Raw genomic sequence first — 23607 nt, forward strand, 5'->3', positions numbered from 1 at the left:
GGCAGATTACCGGAGAGACATTGCATCCCGCAGCACCTCTCCCCCCACCCCCACCCCCAACCCCGCCTCGCTTCCCCGTCGCATCCCTCGCGGTTCGGAGGAGGAAATAGGAGATCAGGTGGTACGAGAAATCCTTCCGACCCTCGTTTCTTCTCTCCTCTCCCTCGCTTTCGGTTTCCTCCATCTTGCGTCGAACCGCTCGGCCTTCGCTTGCGAATCCGTCAAGAACCCACTTCTTGAATCCACCCTACCCTGACTTGGCCAAGATTTTTTGTTTCGCCCCTTGTTTTGGTGCAGATCGAGGCGGGATTGGCTTCTCTCTGATCCTTGTGCGCTGGTCCTTCTTTCTTTTACCTGTGTTTGCGATCGATCCTTCTCATCGCCGTAGGGTTTTCTCCGTGTTCTTTCTTGCTTCTTGGGTTTGAGTTGTGGATCTACGGCGGTTGGTCTCGTGGTTCTTGATCTCCTTGAATCGCCATTGATTGATTTCGAGCAACTCGCGTGTTCGTCGAATGGAACAGGTGAGATGGGAGGGTGGGCCTCAAGAGACCCGTAGCGGGACCACCGCTTCCGCACCACTCCCTCCCGTAACCGACCCCATCCCGATTCCCCTCGTTCTTTGTCACGTTCCTCGACGATCACATAACCTGGACTAGGATTAGTCCGTACCGAGAGGAGGAGGAAGCGGAGACTTGAGAAGACAATAGATCATCGGCAACCGCACAGAGAGTTAGTAATGTGGCCACCGAAGGGCACCTTCGCCGAGCCGCCTGCCGTCGACGGATAGAACTCCCCGGGCTTCCTTTGTCGATGACGAATTTGTTTGTGTCTGTCGCGTGTGCTGGACAGCGGCTAACGGCGCTCATCCCTGTCCGAATGCAGGGCGGCCGGCATCTGCTTGAATGAGGCCGGCATCCGGGCAGCCGCCGGACGAGCAGCGGGGCATGCAGGGGTCCAAGTACGGCGGCAGCCGGAACCCCACGCGGGTCGAGCGGCTGCTGCGCGACAGAGAGCTTAGGAAGATAAATAGAGCGTTCCAGCAAGACGAGGCTGGCGGCAACGGTGGCCGGGAGGCTGAGTCCTCTGAGCATCTGCCGGAGGATTGTGGAAGGGAGGTCGGGGGTGAGCCCGATGAAGAGATTGTCGATGGGTCCTTGGCGCCGGTGATCACAACGGGACAGGGAAGTAGGAGGAGCGGGGGAAGACCCATGAAGCAGCGGCTGCTGGTTGTGGCAAATAGGCTGCCCGTCTCTGCGGTCCGGCGAGGGGAGGATTCCTGGTCGTTGGAGATCAGTGCCGGTGGACTTGTCAGCGCTCTGCTCGGTAAGTCTGCTCTCTCAGTTTCCAAATGCTCTCTGGGATGTATGATAGGTCCACTATATCGATCGTTAGTTTTCTGCTGTTGCCGCTGCACCTTGGAATCCCTTTTCTTTGAAGAAAATAACGATTGTAGAACGAGATATTGTTTTTGTATATGAATTTAGGTTAAAGCCACACAATTTTTTTGCATGTTTTTTTGGAACTCGTGCATATGAGATACTCCATCTTGTTCACATATTTGTCTTGTTCATGCATGCAAAGAAGAGCACAATTGACATGGTTATCAGGTGCTCCGTTTGACATAATGCATGTTCTTCAGAGAAGGGAAAGCTTATTTTTCTTGTTTCTTCAACATCGTAGGTGTAAAGGATGTTGATGCTAAGTGGATTGGATGGGCCGGTGTCAGTGTGCCAGATGAAGTTGGGCAGAGAGCACTCACAAAGGCATTGGCTGAAAAGGTCCTGTCTAAACTTGAGTATCTGCCTCTCCTGTTTTAGATTTTGATGATTCTGCCCTTGAAACCATACAAAATAATCAGATTTCACTCAGGTGGCCTATGCTTTTCTTTTGAGCATAGATGCCTGTTAGTTTTCCTGATAAAGGGCTACGAAATCATTACTATAACGAGTTGTTTATTTCAAGCAGAGATGCATTCCAGTTTTTCTTGATGAAGAAATAGTACATCAGTATTACAATGGCTACTGCAACAACATACTTTGGCCTCTCTTTCATTACCTTGGGCTTCCACAAGAAGATCGTCTAGCGACCACTCGTAGTTTCCAATCTCAGTTTGATGCTTATAAGCGGGCAAACCAGATGTTTGCTGATGTTGTGAACAAGCATTACCAAGAAGGGGATGTTGTTTGGTGCCATGATTATCATCTCATGTTTCTTCCTAAGTGTCTTAAGGAATACAATAGCAAGATGAAAGTGGGTTGGTTTCTTCACACTCCTTTCCCTTCCTCAGAAATCCACAGAACCCTGCCGTCTCGGTCTGAGTTACTAAGATCAGTTCTTGCAGCTGATCTGGTCGGGTAAGCAGGCATTTTCCATCTTGACGCACTTAGTATAATGTTATAACATTGAATTTCCATGCACTCCCAATTTTGGAAAGCTAGGAATGCAGTCTTGGTCTCATGCTTGTGATGTTAGTGCAGTTATGTGTATTGTCTTTTCTGGTTTATTTTGCCCCATTAAGGTTTATATTCAATGGATTTGGTGTAACATGATTCGGAATGAAGGAAAACTAGCACTAGTTCATGGTGAGGATTGTTGTCAGTTAACATTCTGACAAACGAGTGGTATTTGGAAAACTAAATTCTGCTTCAGAATTTAAAGCAGCTTCCTTCTCATCTTGTTGGTTTCATTTCTTCATTTTTATTGTTATGGAGACTTTTTGTCTTATTTGACTAATTATTTATAGCAGGTAACTTTTGATTACCATTGTTATCTAACATTTTGTTGGAGGATGTTTTTCTCCCTTAGGAGAATATATGATAAAATCTTTTGCTCATTGGATTTGCTCTTCTTGAGAATAATGATTAGAATAGTTATCCATAGATTCATATGGGCCAAATTACATATAATTTTTTTTTTTCAATTGCCAATGCATAACCTAATGGATGAATTATCTGGCACTTCAATGCAACTGACATGCACATGCATAGATCCCTCTGTTTTAAAGGAGAAGGCGAAGAGGATAGAGTTTAAAAGGATAACACATGACTTGAGGAAAGTTAATGAGCTGAGTGTGGATAAAGTGATAATTGATTAGCTGAAAGTGTTGATGATGATTTAGAGCTTAAAGTATCTTTCAATTTTTTTTCAAAAAATAACATGATTCTTTTGTGTTGAAAAGTTTAAAACCAAAGTTAATATATAATGTCTTATTGAACTCTTGCACGTAAAAGGATCAAGGATTTATCTATCATTCATTATAGTGCAGCATGTGATTAATAATCTCTCTCTTTTGTCATCATTGTATTAACTTGCATTTGTGAAGATTGTAGTCTTTTTTTTTGTTTTTACAGAAAATGGCATATACATAGTTATGGCCAATGTTAGACAGTTTTTTTTGGCTAACATTTAGATTAAGATTGATGGTTGCAACTTGCAAATGGTGGCATCCTTGCCCCTTTAGTGATTGATCTTTTCTTGGTTTGTTTCAATTAGATTTAACTTGTGCAGCTCTTGCTAACTGCAGCAAGAATTCTAGAATCTTTGGATTACTTCTGCAATTTTATAATTCTTGTTTGATAGTTGGAAGAAACTAATTTGTTTTTTGTGTATGACTAAATCTTAATTGCCTGAGCAGAAGAAAGGATCACTTTTGCTTTTCTCTCATAGAACTAGTGATCTACATGTAGTTTATTGAATGTATGAATTTCCAAACATCACTTCAAAATTTTTGTTTTTGAATGAATGAGAAAGTCACCTTTGCTGTTTCCTAACTTATTCTCTTGCCTCTGTGACAGATTATTTTGGTTTTGAATTGAGATGCATATGACATTCTGCATCATATGCATACAATTTTGTCCTGTCTTCAGACCAAAAATTTGCATAAATCTTACTGTCTGTGTTTTGATGTGACAAATTTTAATTAATAATGATGCTAACATCGTGCAGAAATTTTCGTTTGACAAATTTGCTATTAGAGTACTTGTGCTTTACATGTACTGTACAGAGTTCTGTGGTTCTCTTCTGATTCATCGATGGCATGGTTGATGGTGATTGTTTGTTTCCAGATATGGAATGTGTTCTCTGTGGCATTGGAATTTTTCAGGAGATTAATAGACTAATGATTAAAGGCATACAACCGCTGCCTTTGATTTTGGCTCATTTTATATGTATATTTGTATTACTAACACTGCATGACATCTTACCAGATAAGCCATGAGTTTCACTTTTGTTTATTTTCTTTTCTTTAGGAGTTCAATTAGAATTTTATTCTTTCCCTTGCATTTGTTTTGGCCAGGGTTGAAGGTCATTATTGTTCAGTGCCTGCCTCATGAGCTTTTTTCACCAGCCAGTGGTTTCATCATGTAAATTGTTACTGCAGGTTCCACACATATGATTATGCTAGGCATTTTGTTAGTGCTTGCACTCGCATTCTTGGGCTGGAGGGCACACCTGAAGGGGTGGAAGATCAAGGACGGCTGACTAGGGTGGCTGCGGTATAGTTGAATTGCTTAATTTCTGATGGCATTTGACTCTTCCATCAGTATTCCAAAGTGTGACGTATCATTACTTTGTTTGTTGGCTAGGTTTCAACCAAGGAAAAAACAAATGCATTGATAGTTTTGGTTACAAATAATTGCTCGAGTTGGTGTTTTTTTTTCCTTCTAATTTTTATTTTGAAACCTCAGTTTCCAATTGGAATAGACTCCGACCGGTTTAAACGAGCACTTGAGCTTCCAGCTGTCAAAGAGCACATCAATGAGCTGACACACAGATTTGCAGGTCGAAAGGTAAGTAACAGGATAATTTATCTCCGCAACCTACATAATTTATTAAATTTTATAGGTCCCAGCGAGCAGGATTTTCAAATAGCCAATGCAATCTCACCAATGTTGTTAGTTAGATGCTTGACATGACAAACCAGTGACATTGTAAAATTAGTTTGAATCACAAACTTGCCAATTCTTCTGGACCACTCATTTTAAGATTGCCAAGGTTACTTTTTCTTGTTATGATCTTACATTTTTGGCAAAAGTTTTTTTATAAGTGAAAACATGCCCTACTTTATGACCCTTTTTTGTTTTGTTATATTGCCTTTGGATAAATTTGGATAGTTCTAGGACTAGTACAGTCCAATTATGTGTGTCCGAGTCAAAGTATGAGGGGGACCCTGGTGAGAACTACTCCAGATATACTGTGGCTTTAGTTAAATTAGAGAGTTCCCTAGTGCAATAAATCTAATTAGAGCAAATGACCATCTTCATATTGAACTAGCACGAAAATGAACTGACAAGAAAAATGTTCAATTGCAATTAGAGTGCAATAGTAAAAAAATGATTTGATTAAGAATGCAGTCTAACATCTGTCATGATTCATGAGAACAAAGCAATCTGAGATTAATTTGTTGATGTGAATAACGTGTGTGAAGTCGGAAGCATTTTATAGTTTGAAACAATGCAATATGACAACACTTCATGGGATTAATCCAATTGGTAAACCCTATTTATTGAGCCAAACATGTAAAAACTACATTCTAAGTTTTGCACAATCAATAACAATTATGATAACTGCCTATCAGATTATAAGATTTGGACATCCGGACCACTCTATGTTTGGATAAATTCACATGCATCTCATGTGCTAGATCTAGTTGTATTAAGGGATTGAGTGCAATAACTGGGGTAACTTTGTTGTGAGCCTTCTCAACTCTGTTTTCTCTTACAAACTTCTGGTTATCAAAACCTTGTAAAAATTTGCACCATTTTTTTTGGGTGTAATGGATCTACTTCACTGGTGATTTTGCATCGTTTTCCGTCAAATGCACTTGGCATTTTCTGAAATTTGTCACAATTGGAATTTGTTTAATGTGACAAATTAATTGTTTCTCAGCAATCACAAATTAGGCCCACTCACTTCTGCCTTGTGGTCATTTGATAAGAGCAACATGAATTCTCATCTCTCTCAAAATTTTGTAGCATATATTTAAGTATTCTATGACCATTCAGGTTTCTGGCTTTCTATATTAAAGCCTTATCCCTCAAAATTCGTTCCTTTATTCTTGATGTTGTTTACATATTCATTACTATGTTGGAGTTGCGCAATATCAACCTCCAGCTCAAAGGGTCCCAAGTGCTACGTTTCCATGAATAGCAGTAAAATTCAAAGGTAGAGCTTAGGTTTGACTGCTTTGTTTTGTTAGTAATTGTCACCTTGGTGAAGGAAAATTTTGTGCAAAGCATATATTCCTAAGCTCTAAGGAACTTAAATAAAGAAAAGTGATAATCAAGTATCTGTTCTTATCAAGGTTTTCCTTACAATCATTCCAGTAAAACTTAAATTATTTACAGATGTTGGGATGTTGACCTTGGTTCTGGAGGAGTAAAACAGGAGCTTGAATGAGCAAATTTTTTTCACATTGTAAGCCTATGCTTCTGGCTCAATTATCTGAAAATTGTTTTTCTTATAATTTCAACTTATACTTTATGAAGTGTGGATATAGTTACTTTATATTGTTACGACATAATTTGGATGCCTGGATATAAAGATTTGAAAATTGAAATATTTCATTATATAAAATTTACTTGCAGTGTTGGAATATAAAGATATGTAACATGATATATAATAACGATAACGAGGTAGAAAAGATAGCAAAAACATTTGACGAATGTATCAGGATCATCCTTTTAATTTCATCAGTTGTAAATTTATTCTTAGTATAATTATAATCAGTTTGTCTGAACTCTGAACAAACATTTAATGGTTCGGCCAGAAGGTAGCAATGAAGTATTCCTAGGTATCTTAAAGGATTACCTTTTTTTTTTTAAGAGTATCTGGCAGAAGGTATCTATGAAGTATATCTAGGTGTCCTTAAGTATGACATTTTATAGAACTATTATTAAAAAGTATTGAACACATATATTAAGAATTATCTTGCATACGTCTAATGTGGATATAGCAAAATACAATGTATCTATGTCTCATAGATTATGCTTTGATACTTTGATTTATGAGGCCTATTACATAGATTCAGTGGAATAATTAACTAAGCTTGAATTCTTGGTCTAAGGTTCATTTCTGTTTTCTTGATCAGGATTGTGAATATTTAATGATGATCATTGTTATTCTTTCAGAAACCTTGCCTTCAAAGGTTCTCACATGTTCTTTGTATTTTTCTAATGTTGAGTCATTAGTGATGATTTAGTACTTGTTTTCCCTTTAATTGTTAGTTTAATCTCTTGATCGTAGCCCTAAATTTTGTCATATTCCAGTTACTTTGTATTATCAGTAAATCAACTATTTATTGGTAGGTAATGCTGGGTGTTGATCGTCTTGACATGATTAAGGGGATTCCACAGAAAATTTTGGCATTTGAGAAGTTCCTAGAAGAGAATCCATCTTGGCGTGATAAAGTAGTTCTGCTGCAAATTGCTGTGCCGACAAGAACTGATGTCCCTGAATGTATGTGTCTTTTCTTCTAACTAATTTGTTTGGTTCTACATAATAGCACAGTTCTCTCGAGCCATTTGTCTTTGGTACCAATACTGTGATTTACATTTCTTATAAGGTCTCCATTTCCCATGGCAACCCCAGAACTTACTGTTAGATTTTATGGAAAATCAGTTTTACCTGGTTTTCCTTGGGAATTAACTATGTCAACTAAGGATTGTGATGCCGATGAACACAACTTGGAATGTATTTGTCCTGGAGGGGCTTCTGTATATGGTGGATTGGGATGGAGGTGATGTATGGCTCGGCCAACATGTGGCCTAGGTCAGCTGGCAAATGAGCTTGCCGACTTATATGACACAAGATTGTGTCGTTGGATGGATCTTGGCATATGACCTCTTGCCATGCTACTTTGTCATTCGTCGGGAGATGCTTGTGTGTGTATCCTACAACATTCTCTATACTTTTTATTACATTTTACCATAACTTGTCACGTAAGAGGAGAGTTAATAGATGCCTTTTATGTGGATGTATGGGAAAGGCTAATGTACACATTCATTAGTCCTAAAACGACCATTCACTGAATCACAATTTAAATTAGGCACCAGGTAGATGTTTTAAGTTAAGAAACTTGACAAATGGCTCGTATACTTCTTTCTTACATACTTATTTAGTTTGAATCAACCATGCACACAATTTGAAATTGAAAACCATTATATTATGTTTGCTAGCTCTTGTATAGTACAAACAGTATATTATGTTCACTAGCTCTTCATGTTTATTCTTTTGAAATATTAGATTTTGTATCATATCTTAGTTTCTGATTGCTACTTTTTCTTATTAGACATGTTATATTTGTATGTTTTATCTGTCATTTTTAATCTTTTGGTAAATTCTAATCGTTATACTTAAGTATTTAGCAAGGATTGTCATTTCGAGTATCGAACCCATTTCGGTGATATAGTTAGACCAGTACATACCACTCAGTATCGGTATACCTGTAGGCATACCTGTAGGAAGAGGAAGGTGAAAGGAAAGAGAGGAGATGGTGAAGGAGGAAGAGGAAGGAGGAAGAGGCATACCAGTAGGCATCTGTGTGGGGTTGATGTCTACGATGAGCTCGATGCGGAGGTGTGTGGCTGTGCATCACTGAGGTGTGTGGCTGTGCATGACAAAGGTAGTGCATAGCGGTGTAGGAAGACGAGGAGGAAGGAGGAAGGAAACAGAGGAACTTGAAATTTCCTATGCAAGAGCAACTTGTATAGGAAATTTATGGCAATAAACAACATTACTGCACTGATTTTTGGTTCTAAGTAACTGTATTCTAAATTGCTCCTTTTTGTGAAACAGATCAAAAGCTTACTAGCCAGGTTCATGAAATTGTGGGTCGTATAAATGGTCGATTTGGAACACTTACTGCTGTTCCGATACATCATCTGGTTTGTTTCGACCACTATTCTTATGGTTTTTAATATCTCATCACTTCTATCTATTCATTTAGTTGTACACTGGAAGAGAGTCCGATATGCTTCGTTGGCATTACTACTTGTAGCAACTGTTCTATATTAACACAAAATATCTGTTACTGTTGTTACTGCTGTTGCTCAGGTCTATAGTAATTATAATGTCATTTTCCTGATAAAATCTTACAATAGACATACCAGGAATTGCTTTTAATCATGACTTGCAGACATTGATTTTTTTTTATTAGGGTAGCTTGCTTATTTTCCCACAGAAAAGATGTTAGCTCAGCTCCAATGCAACTTGTTAAAATTTTGAAGAACTACATAGATCAGTTGTTTGAAATTTGAATGATATCACATTGGCATATATGCTTTAAGCATGTATGTTTGTTGGTGAGAAATTTAATGACATCTGTGTTTTCTTGTATGTCTGAAATCCCCTGTAATAAGTTGAGTAGTTCCTGGAAAAGTAATGTGACCCTCTTTTAGTGACCCTAGATCCATATTGTGTGGCCCTTTTTTACCAACCCAAGCAAGAAACAAACTTGATAGAGCTTCTGTACTAAAGGGATATTGAGTTAATTATCATTAGCAATACAAAACATTCTTAACAATAAATATGTACATATTTAAAGACAAATATTGATAATTATTGACCTGAAAGGTCTTTAGTTACTTAGAAACTTAAGATGGATTGCCTCATTTGACATTTAGAATCACTCTATGATGGTTAAACAGCTTACATTTTTTATATTAATGATGGATTTACTATATAAGCTTATCCTGGATGAAACATACTTGATAAGTCCCTAGAACAGTGATGTTGATCATCTGCTAGTAGTTGTAGTTGCATGTTAACAAAAATGCACTCTTTTCACTAAAACAACCAGACAGGACAAGAATTTTGTTAATCTCTACATTGCTCATTCGTATCAAGATCATGTGGTTCCTGATTCTTGTTACTGAGAAATGTTCACCAAATTGTTCCGATTGGAGTTTTAAATTTGATGTACTTTTTTGGAGATTTATTTGTTTCCATCATTGTTCAGGATAATTTAATATGATTGAGAATTTTCTTATGAATTTGCAACTTAAATCCTGCTCATAAATTGGTTCTTGATACTTTTGATGGAGAATTTGCGCATAATGTTCAAGCTTAAGAGCTCAGTAACTACTTAACTACAGTGATTTTAAAAAGCTCTGGGTGTTAAAAGGCGCCAAGGTTCCAAAACGCTCGAGGCGTTAGGCACTTGCCCGAGTGAAGTGAGGCATTAAAATATAAAAAAATATATAATATAATCAATAAATATAATTATTTAAATAAAAATATGATATTAAATTAAGAAAATCTTAAGTATAAAGTTACAATGTCATGTTAACAAAGTCTCAAAATTCAAAACAATAAATAAAGTTAACAGTATTAAAATCAAAATAATATATTATTAATCTGATAAATAAAAAAATCTTGTTAATAGTATACTGTTAACAATATACTATTAGTGTAAGAAGAGAAGATACCGAGACTGTTGACTGATAGTAGAGGCTGCTGACTGAGAGTAGCGGTGAGCAGCGATAGCGGAGAGAGGCAGAGCGAAGAGCAACGACAAAATCGATTCCGACGAAAATGATTTTGATTCAATCCGTTTTGGAGAGAATTTGAACTTAAAAGCTTTTCGTAAAAGTGTAGAAGAAGATTAAAGAGATTTGTAGTAATGTAAATTGCACAAATGAAAAGCGTCGGTTTCATTAAATCTTCGTATGATTAAAAATGATCTCACAAGGTGTTTACTTGAAAGTGTATATGAGACGTAAGCGTAGTAAAAGCACAGTTAGGAGGAGAGGCAGTTTGATATAAAAGTAAATTGCTCAAAGTAAATGCAAACTGAGTTTTAGAGTGGTTCGGTCAATGTGACCTACATCCACTTTAGGATTCCTCCTCCGACGAGGTCACCAGCGTCCACTAAAGGCCTTCCTTCAATAGGTGAAGACCAACCACCTCTTTTACAACGCTTTCTCCTTTTCATGGGTTTAGGAGAGAACTCTTACAAGTCTCACACCTCTCTTGAATGATCTCAAAACTTAAAAATGGAGGAGAACTCTAGCACTTGTTTACAACACTTTTACACCCCAACAACTCAAGATTATCTCAATGTTTTCGTGCCTTTTCATGCAGAAAAGGATGAGGTTTTTATAGGCTCCAATGGCTTCAAAAATGGAGCCAAAAAGTGTCTAATCCCGAATTTTCGGGGTCCTGGCGATACCACCGCCATTACTGGGCGGTACCATCGCCTGACACCTGACACTGGGCGGTACCACCGCTGGCAATAATAACTGTCGGCGGTACCACCGCCCAGATTTCTTGGGGCACTGCTTTCCAAGCGGTGCCACCGCCGGCCAAGAATTCAGGGGCTGAATTGGGTGCTCAATTCGGCCCAATTCAGCCCTGTTAAGGGCCCAATTGGCCCCTAATTAAGTTAGTGGGATTACCTCCCAATCCTAACTTAATTTACGCTCTAACTATGACAATTAAGACATGTTTACTACACTTCTTGTTCCGATGCGTCAATTGCTCTTCCGGCGAGCTTTCGTCGTACTTCCAGCAAACATCTGACGAACTCTCGGCAATATTCCAGCGGACTCTCGGCAAGCTCCTGGACTTTACGACGATCTTCTTGGCAAGCTCGTGGACTTCTTGATTAGTTCCGACAAAACTTTCGACGAACTCTCGAACTCCCAACGTGATCTCAATCTTGACTCCGGCACAATACCTGCTTTATGTCTTATTGCTATCGTAGTTAATCTTGCATGCTTTCGGCATACTTCCGACGAACATTCGACGAACTCTCGGCGATGCTCCGGCACAACTCCTGAATTCTGACATTTTTGTTACTTTATTCTTATTAATTAGCTTGTTTGTATCTTGAAATGACTTGTGTCTCCTAATGGAGATTTTACTTTCCTGCAGGATCGTTCTCTTGACTTCCATGCATTATGTGCTCTATACGCAGTTACAGGTGATTGTTTAGACCCTTGGAATTTGCTTTCAGTTGATTATGCAATGCATTTCTTTTCATGGTAGTTTATGGAGGATAAATAAGGAAACGACAATGATTCCTTTTGGCTACACACATCTTTATCTGTATGTAACATGTAAATATTAATTATTCTTATGCACAATTTAGTGGCCTGAAAATCTTAGACTGGCATTTCCTTTACCTGTGATGTAGTATTTTGGTTAATATTTCATCTTATTCTTTTCTTTGAGTTCTTGCATTGAAGTTCCACATTTATAGAAGTTCATAGCTTGTGCATATTGTTTTGGCTTGACTGCTGCCTTATTTTAACTTAATATAACATATTTACTCTAGTTCTCTTTATTTCACTTTCAATTGCTTTTGTTCATCATTCAATTCCATTTAACAAGTTTACATTTTCCATTTTTTTTCAGATGTGGCTTTAGTAACATCATTGAGAGATGGGATGAATCTTGTAAGCTATGAGTTTGTAGCATGCCAGGGCTCAAAAAAAGGAGTTCTCATTTTAAGTGAAGTAAATCTTGAATCTTGTTATCTAAAGTTTTTTTGATTTTCTAGCATTCAGTGATCTTAGTTTCTATTCTTACATCCTAGTTGCAAATTCAACTGCATTTACTGTTCTAACGGCAGGTTCCTTTTGTCGCTTGTTGCATACTTATGGAATAAGTTCCTCATGCATTAATGAGGCTGCCATGGCATCTTTTATGGTGTTATCATTTTTTTTTAAGATTTTGTTTCAGATGTTGCTTTACAGAACTAATCTACATCCAGTTTTTAATGGCTGCTTATGCATAATATCTATCAAGGCTATGAATTGCAAATAAGAGAGCTTGGTATTGACAGAACACTATGAGCACTATCCCAGAAAATCTGAGTGAAAAATCCCATTAGATATTTCCTATACATAGTTATTGGGAATTTCAACAATAATCTGTGGATTTTCTACAATTGATATTGTTTTCCAATATTAATTAGTGTTGAAACAAATGTTAAAATAAAAAAGTTCGAGTTCCAGTTTCCTTGGGTCCATTTATGCATGGTGAAAAACTGAAGACAGAAACTCTCTGCACAGAGTGAATTGTGTTGCTAGGTCCATCTGGGAAAACAGTTGGAGAAGTACTTGACCATATTCATAAGTGCCATTTTATGGAAGGGAGGTGATGGGAAAGATAAATGAAATGGAGTTTTGAATTTTGGATGCCCTTTGTATTTCAATACTTCTAGAGTTTCCAAGTGTAGGAAACAAAGAAACAGGGAAATTGTGCTATTATTTGTCTTACCCATTATTGTATATTGCAACTCTCGGAATCATCAGTTATTTTCCTTGGGTTCAATGTGTTCCACTTGCTAATTTAGCAATTCTCTTTCCATCTACTTTATCTTATGTGAAATTGACTTATGCATCTTTTTTTGTTCCCCTAATCTAGTTTGCAGGAGCAGCACAATCCCTAGGGGCTGGTGCACTTCTAGTAAACCCTTGGAACATTACAGAAGTTGCTGCTTCTATAGGTTATGCATTGGACATGTCTCCTGATGAGAGAGAGAAGAGGCACAGGCATAACTACGCCCATGTGACTACACACACTGCCCAAGACTGGGCAGAAACCTTTGTGAGGTGTGGGTTGGCCTAACTTTGAAACTTCTCTATCTTGTGTTAACATAAAGGATGTCACACAATATAACAACAGAGCTCAAACTTGTTATTAGGCTGGCATACCCACAATTTTTACAGCTATTTCAGTGATTTATGCAAATCATTAATGTATGCATATATTTTCCATAATGAAGTAACCGAAAAATATTTTTGTGTATATCCATGATAGCGATAATTGTGTTTAGCATCTGTTTTGTTGTTCTAGTTATCAGAATTATCTAATAGATACTAGCATTTAATAGCAATAGATATTAGCATTTTGTAGCAAAATATAGATTATATTTTTCGGTTCTACTCATCTAGAATCTATCGATTGTCTTTTCTGTTGCAATTTCTGTTGTTGACACCTCGTATCTTAGGATTGTATTCATCGTTGAAGGTAATTCATGAATCCATGTTGGATGCTTATATTCGGTTTAGTATCCAAAATTTATCTAAATATTTGACATTTTGAATAATTGTTAGAAAGATTGATACTTCACAAATACTACTTAGGGGAACTTTGGTTATCTAGAATTTTATTCTTTTTATTTTTGATATTTATACTATATTATTTGATTAGTCTTTGTGATTTATAGTAAGCATTAAATTTTGATTAATGAAATTAAAATAATTGTGTCATGCTGTTTGTCACAAGTTCTTAGCATCCTTTCTATATTCTTGGAAGTACTTTTTTGTTAGATATGTAATTACTTATTTCATGTTAGTATCTTATAATTGTGTCTATGTTTCATCATGAAGAATTTTCTCACTTGAAACTACTTAAGGGGCTTGTCGCTAGATGTAGAAGTCAAGGTTCACCTTACCAGTCGGAACCGGTGTATCGGTCAGCCGACGATATGATACGTACCACTCCGTACCAATGTACCATGAGTTGGTACGGGCGATAAACGACACAAAAAAACATGATAAAAAATAGCTCCAAAAATTCTTTTAAAATAAAAAAATAAGATTATGATTTTTAAGTTGAAAATAAATATAAATTTAGTATAATTTTAGCAAAAATATTCTTAATTAGGAAAGAATAGTAACATATATTTTTTTCAAACTTTAAGGAGTAACTTCATAATACGTTTCAGACTATCCTTTTGTTGATATTGAATTATCTACAAAGAAATTATTTGAATCATTAGGTTATTTGTTAAACAATTTAAACTTCAAGATTCAAATGAACCAAGTAATCGATCTATGGATATACCTTGTTCCACCACTAAAAAGAACGACGAAACTCGACGATGAACATATCAATTTGATGTGTTTGTCGGACCCAATCCTGAAATTGATCCTACAACATAGTATACTGATCCATCATATGCCATTGTGCATCAATGTGATGATGGTCATAGTTTGATTGTCGTGAACCATGTGTCCAAGGCGACTCCTGAGGTAAGTATGATTGAATATACCTTATTCAAGCATGTGTCTATGGATATGATCGAAAAACCCTTTCAAATGGATTTAATTGCTAGAAAGGGCCAAATCCAAGCCATCCGTCGGTAACAATCGAAATATGATCGTTATCGATAGGTACAGGTCGGTAACAGATAGATTTCGACTATTATTGAGTGATATACGCCCGTAATAGGCGATACAGAGTCGTTTGGTAAATACAAGGTGGTCCATGTATCGATTCCCTGTCAGCCCTATATGTACCACCCATACTTGGCATTATACCGTGGTACGACGAACCCTGGCAAAAGATAAAAATTATAAGCAAACCAATGTAATATGATGGTAAATTTTAGCTCACTGTGTTGTAAATAATTGGCTGAGTCCTGTTTTAAATGTCTAGTGGAGTGTCTTTTAGTTATGATAAATTTATATAAGGTCATCTTTTGTGAGCCTGTTTATGACCTGTTGCAATGGTGGTCCATGAACTCATCTGTATTGGCATTCAATATCCTGTCCAACATGATTCTTTTGTGATTTTGGTTGACTTTACAAAGACTAATTTCTTTAATCATTTAATTACTGCATACGATTTTTAATTACTGCAGAAACCTTTTAGTCGATTACAACATAGTAGTTCTTCTGAAGTCTACTATTAACTATAAGCTTATAACCTGTAATTTTTTTCTTTAGACTAAATGGTTCTTGCTTTATATTTGAGTTATCTTAGCATTTTTCATGTCATGCTGCATGCTTATAGCAAAACAACTATCATTTACTATGTTGTTTTTTTTCAAAATAACAATATATTGTCCGTTAGGGAGCTAATTTGAGGAACATATTTGCCTTTTTGTTTGATCAAGTTATCATCAGTTCTTTGTAGTTTCTTTCATGTTTCTATAAATTGTAAATCTCTTTGTTCAGAACATTTACATCTCCTTTGTAACCTATACATAAAGGCATGTTCTTTTTGCTTTTTGAGTTAGAGTGAACTAATTAAACTTTTTATCTTGTACTTATTTTGGATTATTTTGATTTTTGACCATTTTCTTTTCTTACTATAGTGAACTTAATGATACTGTTGTTGAAGCTCAGCTTAGAACAAGACAAGTTCCACCACTACTTCCTACCAATATAGCCATTGAGCGGTACTTGCAATCCATGAATCGATTGCTTATACTGGTATTCTTCTTCTTCTTGTATTTGGAGCTTTCTTGGAATAAATGATAAACTGATAAGCTGCTTGCCCTGGCTTTTCTTGTCTCCAACTTATTTTATGGATAGAAATCATAATTCCCTTGTTAGTCTCTGAAATATTCTGCTTATGTAGATGCTGACTTCTAAGCTCTTGTAGTGTGAACATTTCTAAAAAGCAATCAGAGCTTCCTAGATGTACATTGCTCTAATCGATTGCCAAGTTGTTCATACCAGCAGTTAAATTGTGAATTGCCAAGTTGTTCGATTGCCAACATCATCTGATCTTTAATATAAATTGTGAATTTTAATACAAGAAACATAAATTTTATTCTTCTGATCTATTCAACTGGAGCACCCTATCGATTTTTCTGTTACAATTCCTGTTGTTGACATCTCATAACCTACGATTTTATTCATCTCTATACCAAGTAAGGACTGCAATTTCATCCAAAACAGTAGGGTACCAGTCAATTTTGGGCTAAATCACTGTGGTATAAGGTGTACCAGCTGGTATGCCTAGTTTCCTACTGTTCGTGTTGGTACAGGCAGATTTGACTGTTACCGGCCGGTACTGGTCCAGTTTCTACCAGTACCAAGTTCCAACAGTCAAATTTGACCATTGTCCCACTTTTGGGGGTTATTTAACCCCCTCTTGGCTTTCTCCTCTCCCATTCTCATTCATTCACTCTCTCTCACACACTCTTTCTCACTCTTATTTCTCTCTTCCTGTACTTGTGGTGACAGTCGAATTTCGACCAGTGCCAAGTGCCAATGGTCAAATTTGACCAAAATTGACTACTGGCCCACTTTTAGGGGGTTGTTATTTAACCCCCTTCTTGGCTGCCTCCTCTCCCCCTCTAACTCTCACCCACTCTTTCTCACTTCTCACCCTCTTTCTCTCTCTTTTGATTTCAAATTGCAATTAGTGGAGGGTGATTTGGATTAAAGAAACTGGGAATCTCGAGATCGGATGGAAGTTGTCTTTGATTTAAGCTATTTACTTATGCCTGTTTGTTTTTTCATAATTTCATGTGATTAGCCTAATGATTATACCTAATGTCTTCGATTTAACCTAATGTCTACAACAATTAGTACTGCCAAGTATTATGGTAATAGATCAGTTCAGTTTTTGTTTTTAACTGTCTGTAATGCAAGATAAGGGAGCCATTTATTCGAATCTTAATCTAGCTTAAAGTTTAATAATAAATAGAAGTAACCTGTCATATGGCTATTGGCTAAAAATTGCTTGCTCTCTAGTTCTATAAGTTTATTATAGCACAATTATCAGTAACTTTTTTTTTGTTTCCATGGTAGAAATTTTACATGCGTACTCTTTTGATGTCTAACTTCTCAAACATGACTAATAGTTTTTGTAATGTTTGTTGTCTAATTTTAGGGTTTCAATGCAACATTGACTGAATCTGTTGAGTCTTCTGGAAGAAGAGGAGGTGATCAAATTAAAGAAATGGAGCTTAAGTTGCATCCAGAGCTGAAAGTGCCTTTGACAACTCTTTGCAATGATGCACAGACAACAGTAGTTGTTCTCAGTGGAAGTGACAGAAGTGTCTTGGATGATGTATTTCCTCATTATGGTTGTTTGATGTTTATTATCTATCTATCTAGATAACATCATTATTCTTTCACAGAACTTTGGAGAGTACAGTATGTGGCTTGCTGCAGAAAATGGAATGTTTTTGCGTCACACAGGTGGAGACTGGATGACAACAATGCCAGAGCATCTAAATATGGATTGGGTTGACAGTGTAAAGGTATTTATACTGTTGAGGCTTCCATTTCTTTCCTCACATTGTTTGATGAACTAGATTTGTAACTGACTGAAAGTTTGCAGCATGTGTTTGAGTATTTCACTGAGAGAACACCTAGGTCTCATTTTGAGCATCGTGAGACATCACTTGTTTGGAACTACAAGTATGCAGGTAGAGTATCATAACATGTTCAACTGGTCACTTGCCTAAAAAAAGTTACCTGCTCACAGTTTTGTTTGTGTTATTTCTCTTTCTTTCCTCAATTTTTTTTGGCAGATGTGGAGTTTGGGAGGCTTCAGGCACGAGATATGTTGCAGCATTTGTGGACAGGTCCAATTTCAAATACTGCAGTTGACGTGGTCCAAGGTAGCAGATCAGTTGAGGTTCGATCTGTTGGTGTTACAAAGGTGACATGGAAGAAAATTATGTTTTCTTTCATAAAAATTTCACAATATTTTTTGTATTGGATTAGTTGGTACATATTGGTTTTAGACGAATGTCTGGTTCTTTTCATGAAAGAATACATGTGCTGAAAATTAGTCAGCACTTCTGGGTTTGATATTTTACCTGCTGTTGGTATTGCAAAGTAAAATAGCATGCATTCATGTGAGGCTGATCATGTGTCAAATAGGTTACAGAAAACCATAACTGGTTGTATATTCACTTGTATCAATGATAAACTACAGAAGATGCAGCATTTTCTAATGCACTTTGCATCATTTAGGATTGTTGTAGAAGTTATTGCTGCAAAACAATGTTAACTTGGCACATGAGTATGGTTGTGTAACATCAATATGTAGGTATTAGCTAGAGGATCAAAAAAGCTCTAAACCTGTAAAGGTCATAATTTTTTATTTGATTCTTTTATGTACTTGTGCAGGGTGCTGCAATTGATCGTATATTGGGAGAAATAGTTCATAGCAAAAGCATGGTTACACCAATTGATTATGTTTTATGTGTTGGCCATTTTCTGGGGAAGGTAACTCATTCTTAAATAGTTGAGATTGCAGAATGATGTTTGGACGAAGATTTGCTTTTATTGTTGACTTTTTCTTATTGTTCCATATCTGCCTGATTATACGGAACGTTTTGCACCAAATTGCTTTGTTGTGATCAATGTGTCAGTTAGCATTAGTAATCATTGGGTTTTGTGAAGGCAAATGTGGTTTATAAGTGATAAGAATAGGCACCCTTTTCGGCCTTTTATCTTAATTTCTTGGGTTATCAAATCCATTCTCCTTGCAAAACCAATCAACTCTGTGCAGGGCCTCCATTTTTTGGCGTTTGTCAAGCTTAACTTTCCATTTCTCCTGCTTTTGTAGTCTCTGAATTAATTATATATTCAGGTGGGAACAAGGTTGTGAAAAGATCTTTCCTCCATGTACTTCATGTGCTTAGAAGCTAAGTGGCTCCTGTCCAAGATTAATAATAACAGGTTACCTTGTAGTATTTAGTTATTGACTTCCTAACTATTGGTGTATGATAGAGTGATACAATGGTTTTCTGTGCTTATAAGAAAATTGGATCCTTTTCTGTCTAGGTTTGATCTCCATCTAATCAAGTTAATCATCTGATACTGGATTATCTTTCCATTTGAGTCACTACATCATAAAAATCTATATCATTTTCTGAAGGGATCAGATTGGTTTGCTTCCAATTCATTGACAATCCTAGGGTGGAACGTGGACTGTGGTTAGTTAGAGTGTAACAAAATCCATGTTCTATAGGGGTTGTTTCTATTATGAGTGTTGGATCTGACATCCAATGTCTGATGTGATGTTAGCATGTACATAGAAACATATCAGTTATGTTGTATAATACTGTATCTCAGCACTGAACATGAGATCTCTATAAAAGAAGTGTAATGTAGTAAATAGGTTAATCTTATCTTTTTGATAGTACGGTTAGTCTAATCTTTACAAGATATTTTCAATATAATATAAGATTGTATAGTTATTGAAAAAATGTAAATGTATTTCTTTTCTGATGATAGGCTTACCCTATTCACCCTGTTTTTCTTGCTATCGCTTAGAATCCTATCTAAGTACATTCGACTCCCCTAGAAATAGAGAAAGGCATTTTTCTCCAGTTGTTTGTACTATGTTGGAGAAAATTAGAAAACTATGAGAGGAGTAAATTAGAAAACTATGCACAAGTGTCAAGTCATATTCAGGGATCATTACAGATAAACTAAAGCTATGGGGAACCAACATTCTAAATTTAAACTTTATTGTACTTGATTTTTAATTATGTCTTGCGTCTTTTCTGGCTGCTGAAGTCGACATGTTTGGACTGGTAACGAAGTTTGGTGTTGCATATAGTTGTTGTTACTAGTTTTGTCTTTGCATGGTGAACATCTTGAGAAAGAAAAAAAGAACACAGTATTTCTAAAGTACTCTTCTTGCCACCTGATACAAATTTTAGATACCATAGAGGTAATGTTCATTTTCTGTTATCTAGACAATAACAGGACATCAAGTTGCCAGTGCTGCATTTGGGATCACTAACTAATGATGATTCTCCACTAGTGGTGAGACTTTAAATTATAGACTCAATCATATTGCATGGTGATGCTTCTGAAACTTCAGGGTATGATGTCACACTAGTAGTAGGTTAGTGGCAAACGTCTTCGGAATGTGAAATTTATACGTTTTTGGCTGTTATGTTTGGAGGCTTTTAAACCTATAGATCCATCCCTGAATATGACTTGACACTTGTGCATAGTTTTCTAATTTACTCCTCTCATTTTTTGCACGTGGACAGCACAATTTTAGAAATTGTTATTTAATAGGAAGATAGTTCTCTCTTGCAGGACGAGGATATCTATACTTTCTTTGAGCCAGAGCTTCCAGCCGAGCCTGCAAGTTCCACCAGAATGAAAATATCTGAGACCAGTAAAGCATCTCCAGACAAGAGGTCTACTGGAAGATCATCAAGCATTAGGAACAACTCAAGGATGTCACATGTTAGGCCTCAAAGGGCTCCAGTTGGATCTGAAAGGAGGATGCCAGCAAATCATAACATCCTGACCGGATGGCGATCTCCGCAAGAGACCATGTCATGGCGTGAAGGGTCATCGGTGCTTGATCTCAAGGGTGACAACTACTTCTCTTGTGCTGTCGGGCGGAAGCGTTCAAATGCAAGGTATCTGCTAAATACATCTGATGATGTAGTGGTCTTCCTCAGAGAGATGGCTGAGGCAGCTTGTCAAGGTTCTCTTGCTGCATTATTTTAACCAAGGTTTCTTTTATATCTGACGTTTGTTAGATGCTAATTGAACATCATAAGAGCGTACCTGTACATGATATCATCAATCATAGTCATCAATCCAGGAGAGTTAGGATAGTGAGGCCCTGTTGTTCTCTCTCTCTCTCTCTCTCTCTCTCACGTGTCTATACGGGTTTCTTTTATATCTGACGTTTGTTAGATGCTAATTGAACATCATAAGAGCGCACCTGTACATGATATCATCCATCATAGTGAGGCCCTGTTGTGCTCTCCGGTGATGCAGCTAATTTGGAAAAAAGGCTGCTGATTGGAAGCAAATCTCTCGCACCTCAACAGTAGTTGTAATTCTCAAGATCGGCAGATTGGTTTCGGTAATCATTACCTTGATTGTAGTAACGCTGAAACAGGTTTACTGAACTAAAGGGCTCCTCCGCCCCCATAAACAGTGGTACCACCATCATACTAGCAGAGCAGTGACAACGACATCCAACTGCGGCTCCTCCCTTTGCAAAGGTGGAGAATCTGGTTTAGGAAGCACCCGTCACCCAACCAGACCAGTCTGCACAATCTTTAACAGTGTGCATGACGCAAGATAAGGAAAGATGCATACGGATGGTAACACAGAGTTGAATTCCTTAAAGAGTTGAACCGGGAAGCATGCATGATCAAGGGAGGGACGTGTAAAAAGGTAATCGCAAGCTCGAAAGGAACCACCAACATAGACGATGGATGGTCCATGGGGGACGAAAGATAACTGCACTACCTGGTGAAAGATGGGCGAAACATACAATTAGGCCGTGCCATTTGCCTCTCGTAGGTACCAAGTCGCGATACCAGAGAGAGAATGATTGATGATCGTCCATCATTAAGAAGGACCGTCGTTTAAATGGTCCTGACATAATACATGATGGAGCTTATTGCACTAGAGGGACCGACCGGCTGGGAAGATTATTCAAGCGAAAGCACAGGAGACACAACTGGGAGTCATTGACCTTTCCCGCATATAATAATTGATCTTTCCAACTTAGTGGTACCTAAGCCAGACCTTAGATTCGTCTCAATCACATTCTTTGTCAGAGCTTCACCTTCGCCTTCACCCACCAAGGCTCCTCCTTGATATGGATTGCCATTTGACGCTGGGTGGAGTCTAGAAGTTGACTCGAACAGTACAAATCAATAAGACAAAGAAAACATGTACAAATTAGTATGGCACAAGTACTCAATTCTTCTAAGATGGAGAGACGGAGAGCTAGTGGATGTCCGCGTCGGATCTCATGGCCGGGATGGGACGTCGTATCCATCGCGGGCATGCGCACCCTGCTCCGCCCGGCAGATGGCGGTGGCTTTTTTATGTTTGCTTCTCGGTAGTTGCAAGAGCTGCTTCTTCTTGGACGCTTTCAGAAACTCGAAAGGAATCCCTTCACCTTCCGCTGCTGCTCCACTCACCCTCCCCGCACAAAACGGAATCAAGTTCCCAGAACTGACAAGGAAATAGATCCTCAAACCGTAGTCAAATCAGTACTCGTCCCGTCGCCCTACGACTTGTGCCAACTTGAGGAGTCACCATCGAGATCGAGCTAAATCGATTCTCTAAGGCGACTCAGCTAAGTAACGTTGCAATAGGTTTCAGTTCCTGTGCAGAATTACGGCAGTGTGTTCGTGAGGTACGGAACAGCAGAGACAGTGGAGCCTTGTCCGTTGTTGATACCATAACGCTAATCCCCGAGTTGCTGGCACACGTACTCCATGATCGGTACTGTCTCAAGTAAATATGAAGGATGATGAGCACAGCGTCAAGTAATAGTAATACAGATGGTTGTACCAAAAGGTTTGATCTCAAAGCCAATGATCGACCGCTGCTGACGGCCTTCTCCATTTACTCCTTCCAAAACTGTCGAAGATACCGATTCGTTTCAGCGTGAGTTGTTGATGCTTTCCACACTCTGTCCCCATCTTCTCCCTCCTATATATAGAGCACCAGTCTAGTCCAAGGGAGACCAAGAACGTGAGAAAGAAGAAGAAGAAGAAGAAGAACGATGAGAGGGCCTTCTCCCTATCTTGTTCTTCCTGTCTTTTTCCTCATCTTTTGCTTCACCGCTTCCTGCAGCGAGCAACGCCGGGTAATTAGGATGGTTTCTTCCTTGGATTGGCTTAGTTTAAGCACGGTAATGTATTCGTACCATTTCTTGGGCAGGTGTATATTGTGTACTTAGGACAGCACAAGGGACTTAGAACCGGCCAGGAAATCCTAGAAGACCACCATTCCCTGTTGCGCTCTGTTAAGAACAGGTGCACCGATTCGAAGTCAACCTCATCCTTTCTTCTTCTTCTTCTTCTTCCTTCTACTACCCGAGTCTCTGATTCGTTTCGACTCTCATCAACTTTGAGCAGCGAAGAAGAGGCGCTGAATTCCTTGGTGTACAGCTACAAGC

General features: G+C 37.9%; 2 protein-coding genes across 4 annotated transcripts in view; both read left to right on the forward strand.

Annotated features, from left to right (window-relative positions):
• On the forward strand, positions 1-21292 carry LOC135641001 (alpha,alpha-trehalose-phosphate synthase [UDP-forming] 1-like). 3 transcript variants are annotated; one of them, XM_065155936.1, is made up of 18 exons: positions 1-118; positions 883-1323; positions 1681-1778; positions 1966-2354; positions 4379-4493; positions 4686-4787; positions 7305-7455; positions 8794-8882; positions 11872-11920; positions 12355-12455; positions 13369-13556; positions 16049-16166; positions 17578-17757; positions 17828-17950; positions 18031-18118; positions 18224-18354; positions 18828-18926; positions 20760-21292. In XM_065155936.1, exons 2-18 carry the CDS (start codon positions 903-905, stop codon positions 21180-21182), a joined length of 2865 nt encoding a protein of 954 aa, XP_065012008.1. In that variant the 5' UTR covers positions 1-118; positions 883-902; the 3' UTR covers positions 21183-21292. The 3 variants fall into 3 exon arrangements, with proteins under 3 accessions (XP_065012008.1, XP_065012007.1, XP_065012006.1); XM_065155935.1 differs by having other exon boundaries at positions 10-121; XM_065155934.1 differs by lacking the exon at positions 1-118 and having other exon boundaries at positions 758-1323.
• Positions 21293-22841: 1549 nt separating this feature from the next.
• LOC103972739 (subtilisin-like protease SBT5.6) overlaps positions 22842-23607 on the forward strand; it is a 6449-nt gene continuing 5683 nt past the window's right edge. The window contains exons 1-3 of the mRNA XM_065154213.1: positions 22842-23295; positions 23370-23464; positions 23567-23607. The exon at positions 23567-23607 is cut by the window's right edge and continues 57 nt beyond it. Coding sequence (XP_065010285.1) covers positions 23212-23295; positions 23370-23464; positions 23567-23607 — 220 coding nt within the window. The 5' untranslated portion in view covers positions 22842-23211. The remainder of the gene's footprint in view (positions 23296-23369; positions 23465-23566) is intronic.

This window comes from Musa acuminata, chromosome BXJ3-6, assembly GCF_036884655.1.
Source record: "Musa acuminata AAA Group cultivar baxijiao chromosome BXJ3-6, Cavendish_Baxijiao_AAA, whole genome shotgun sequence".
Classification (NCBI taxonomy): Eukaryota; Viridiplantae; Streptophyta; class Magnoliopsida; order Zingiberales; family Musaceae; genus Musa; species Musa acuminata.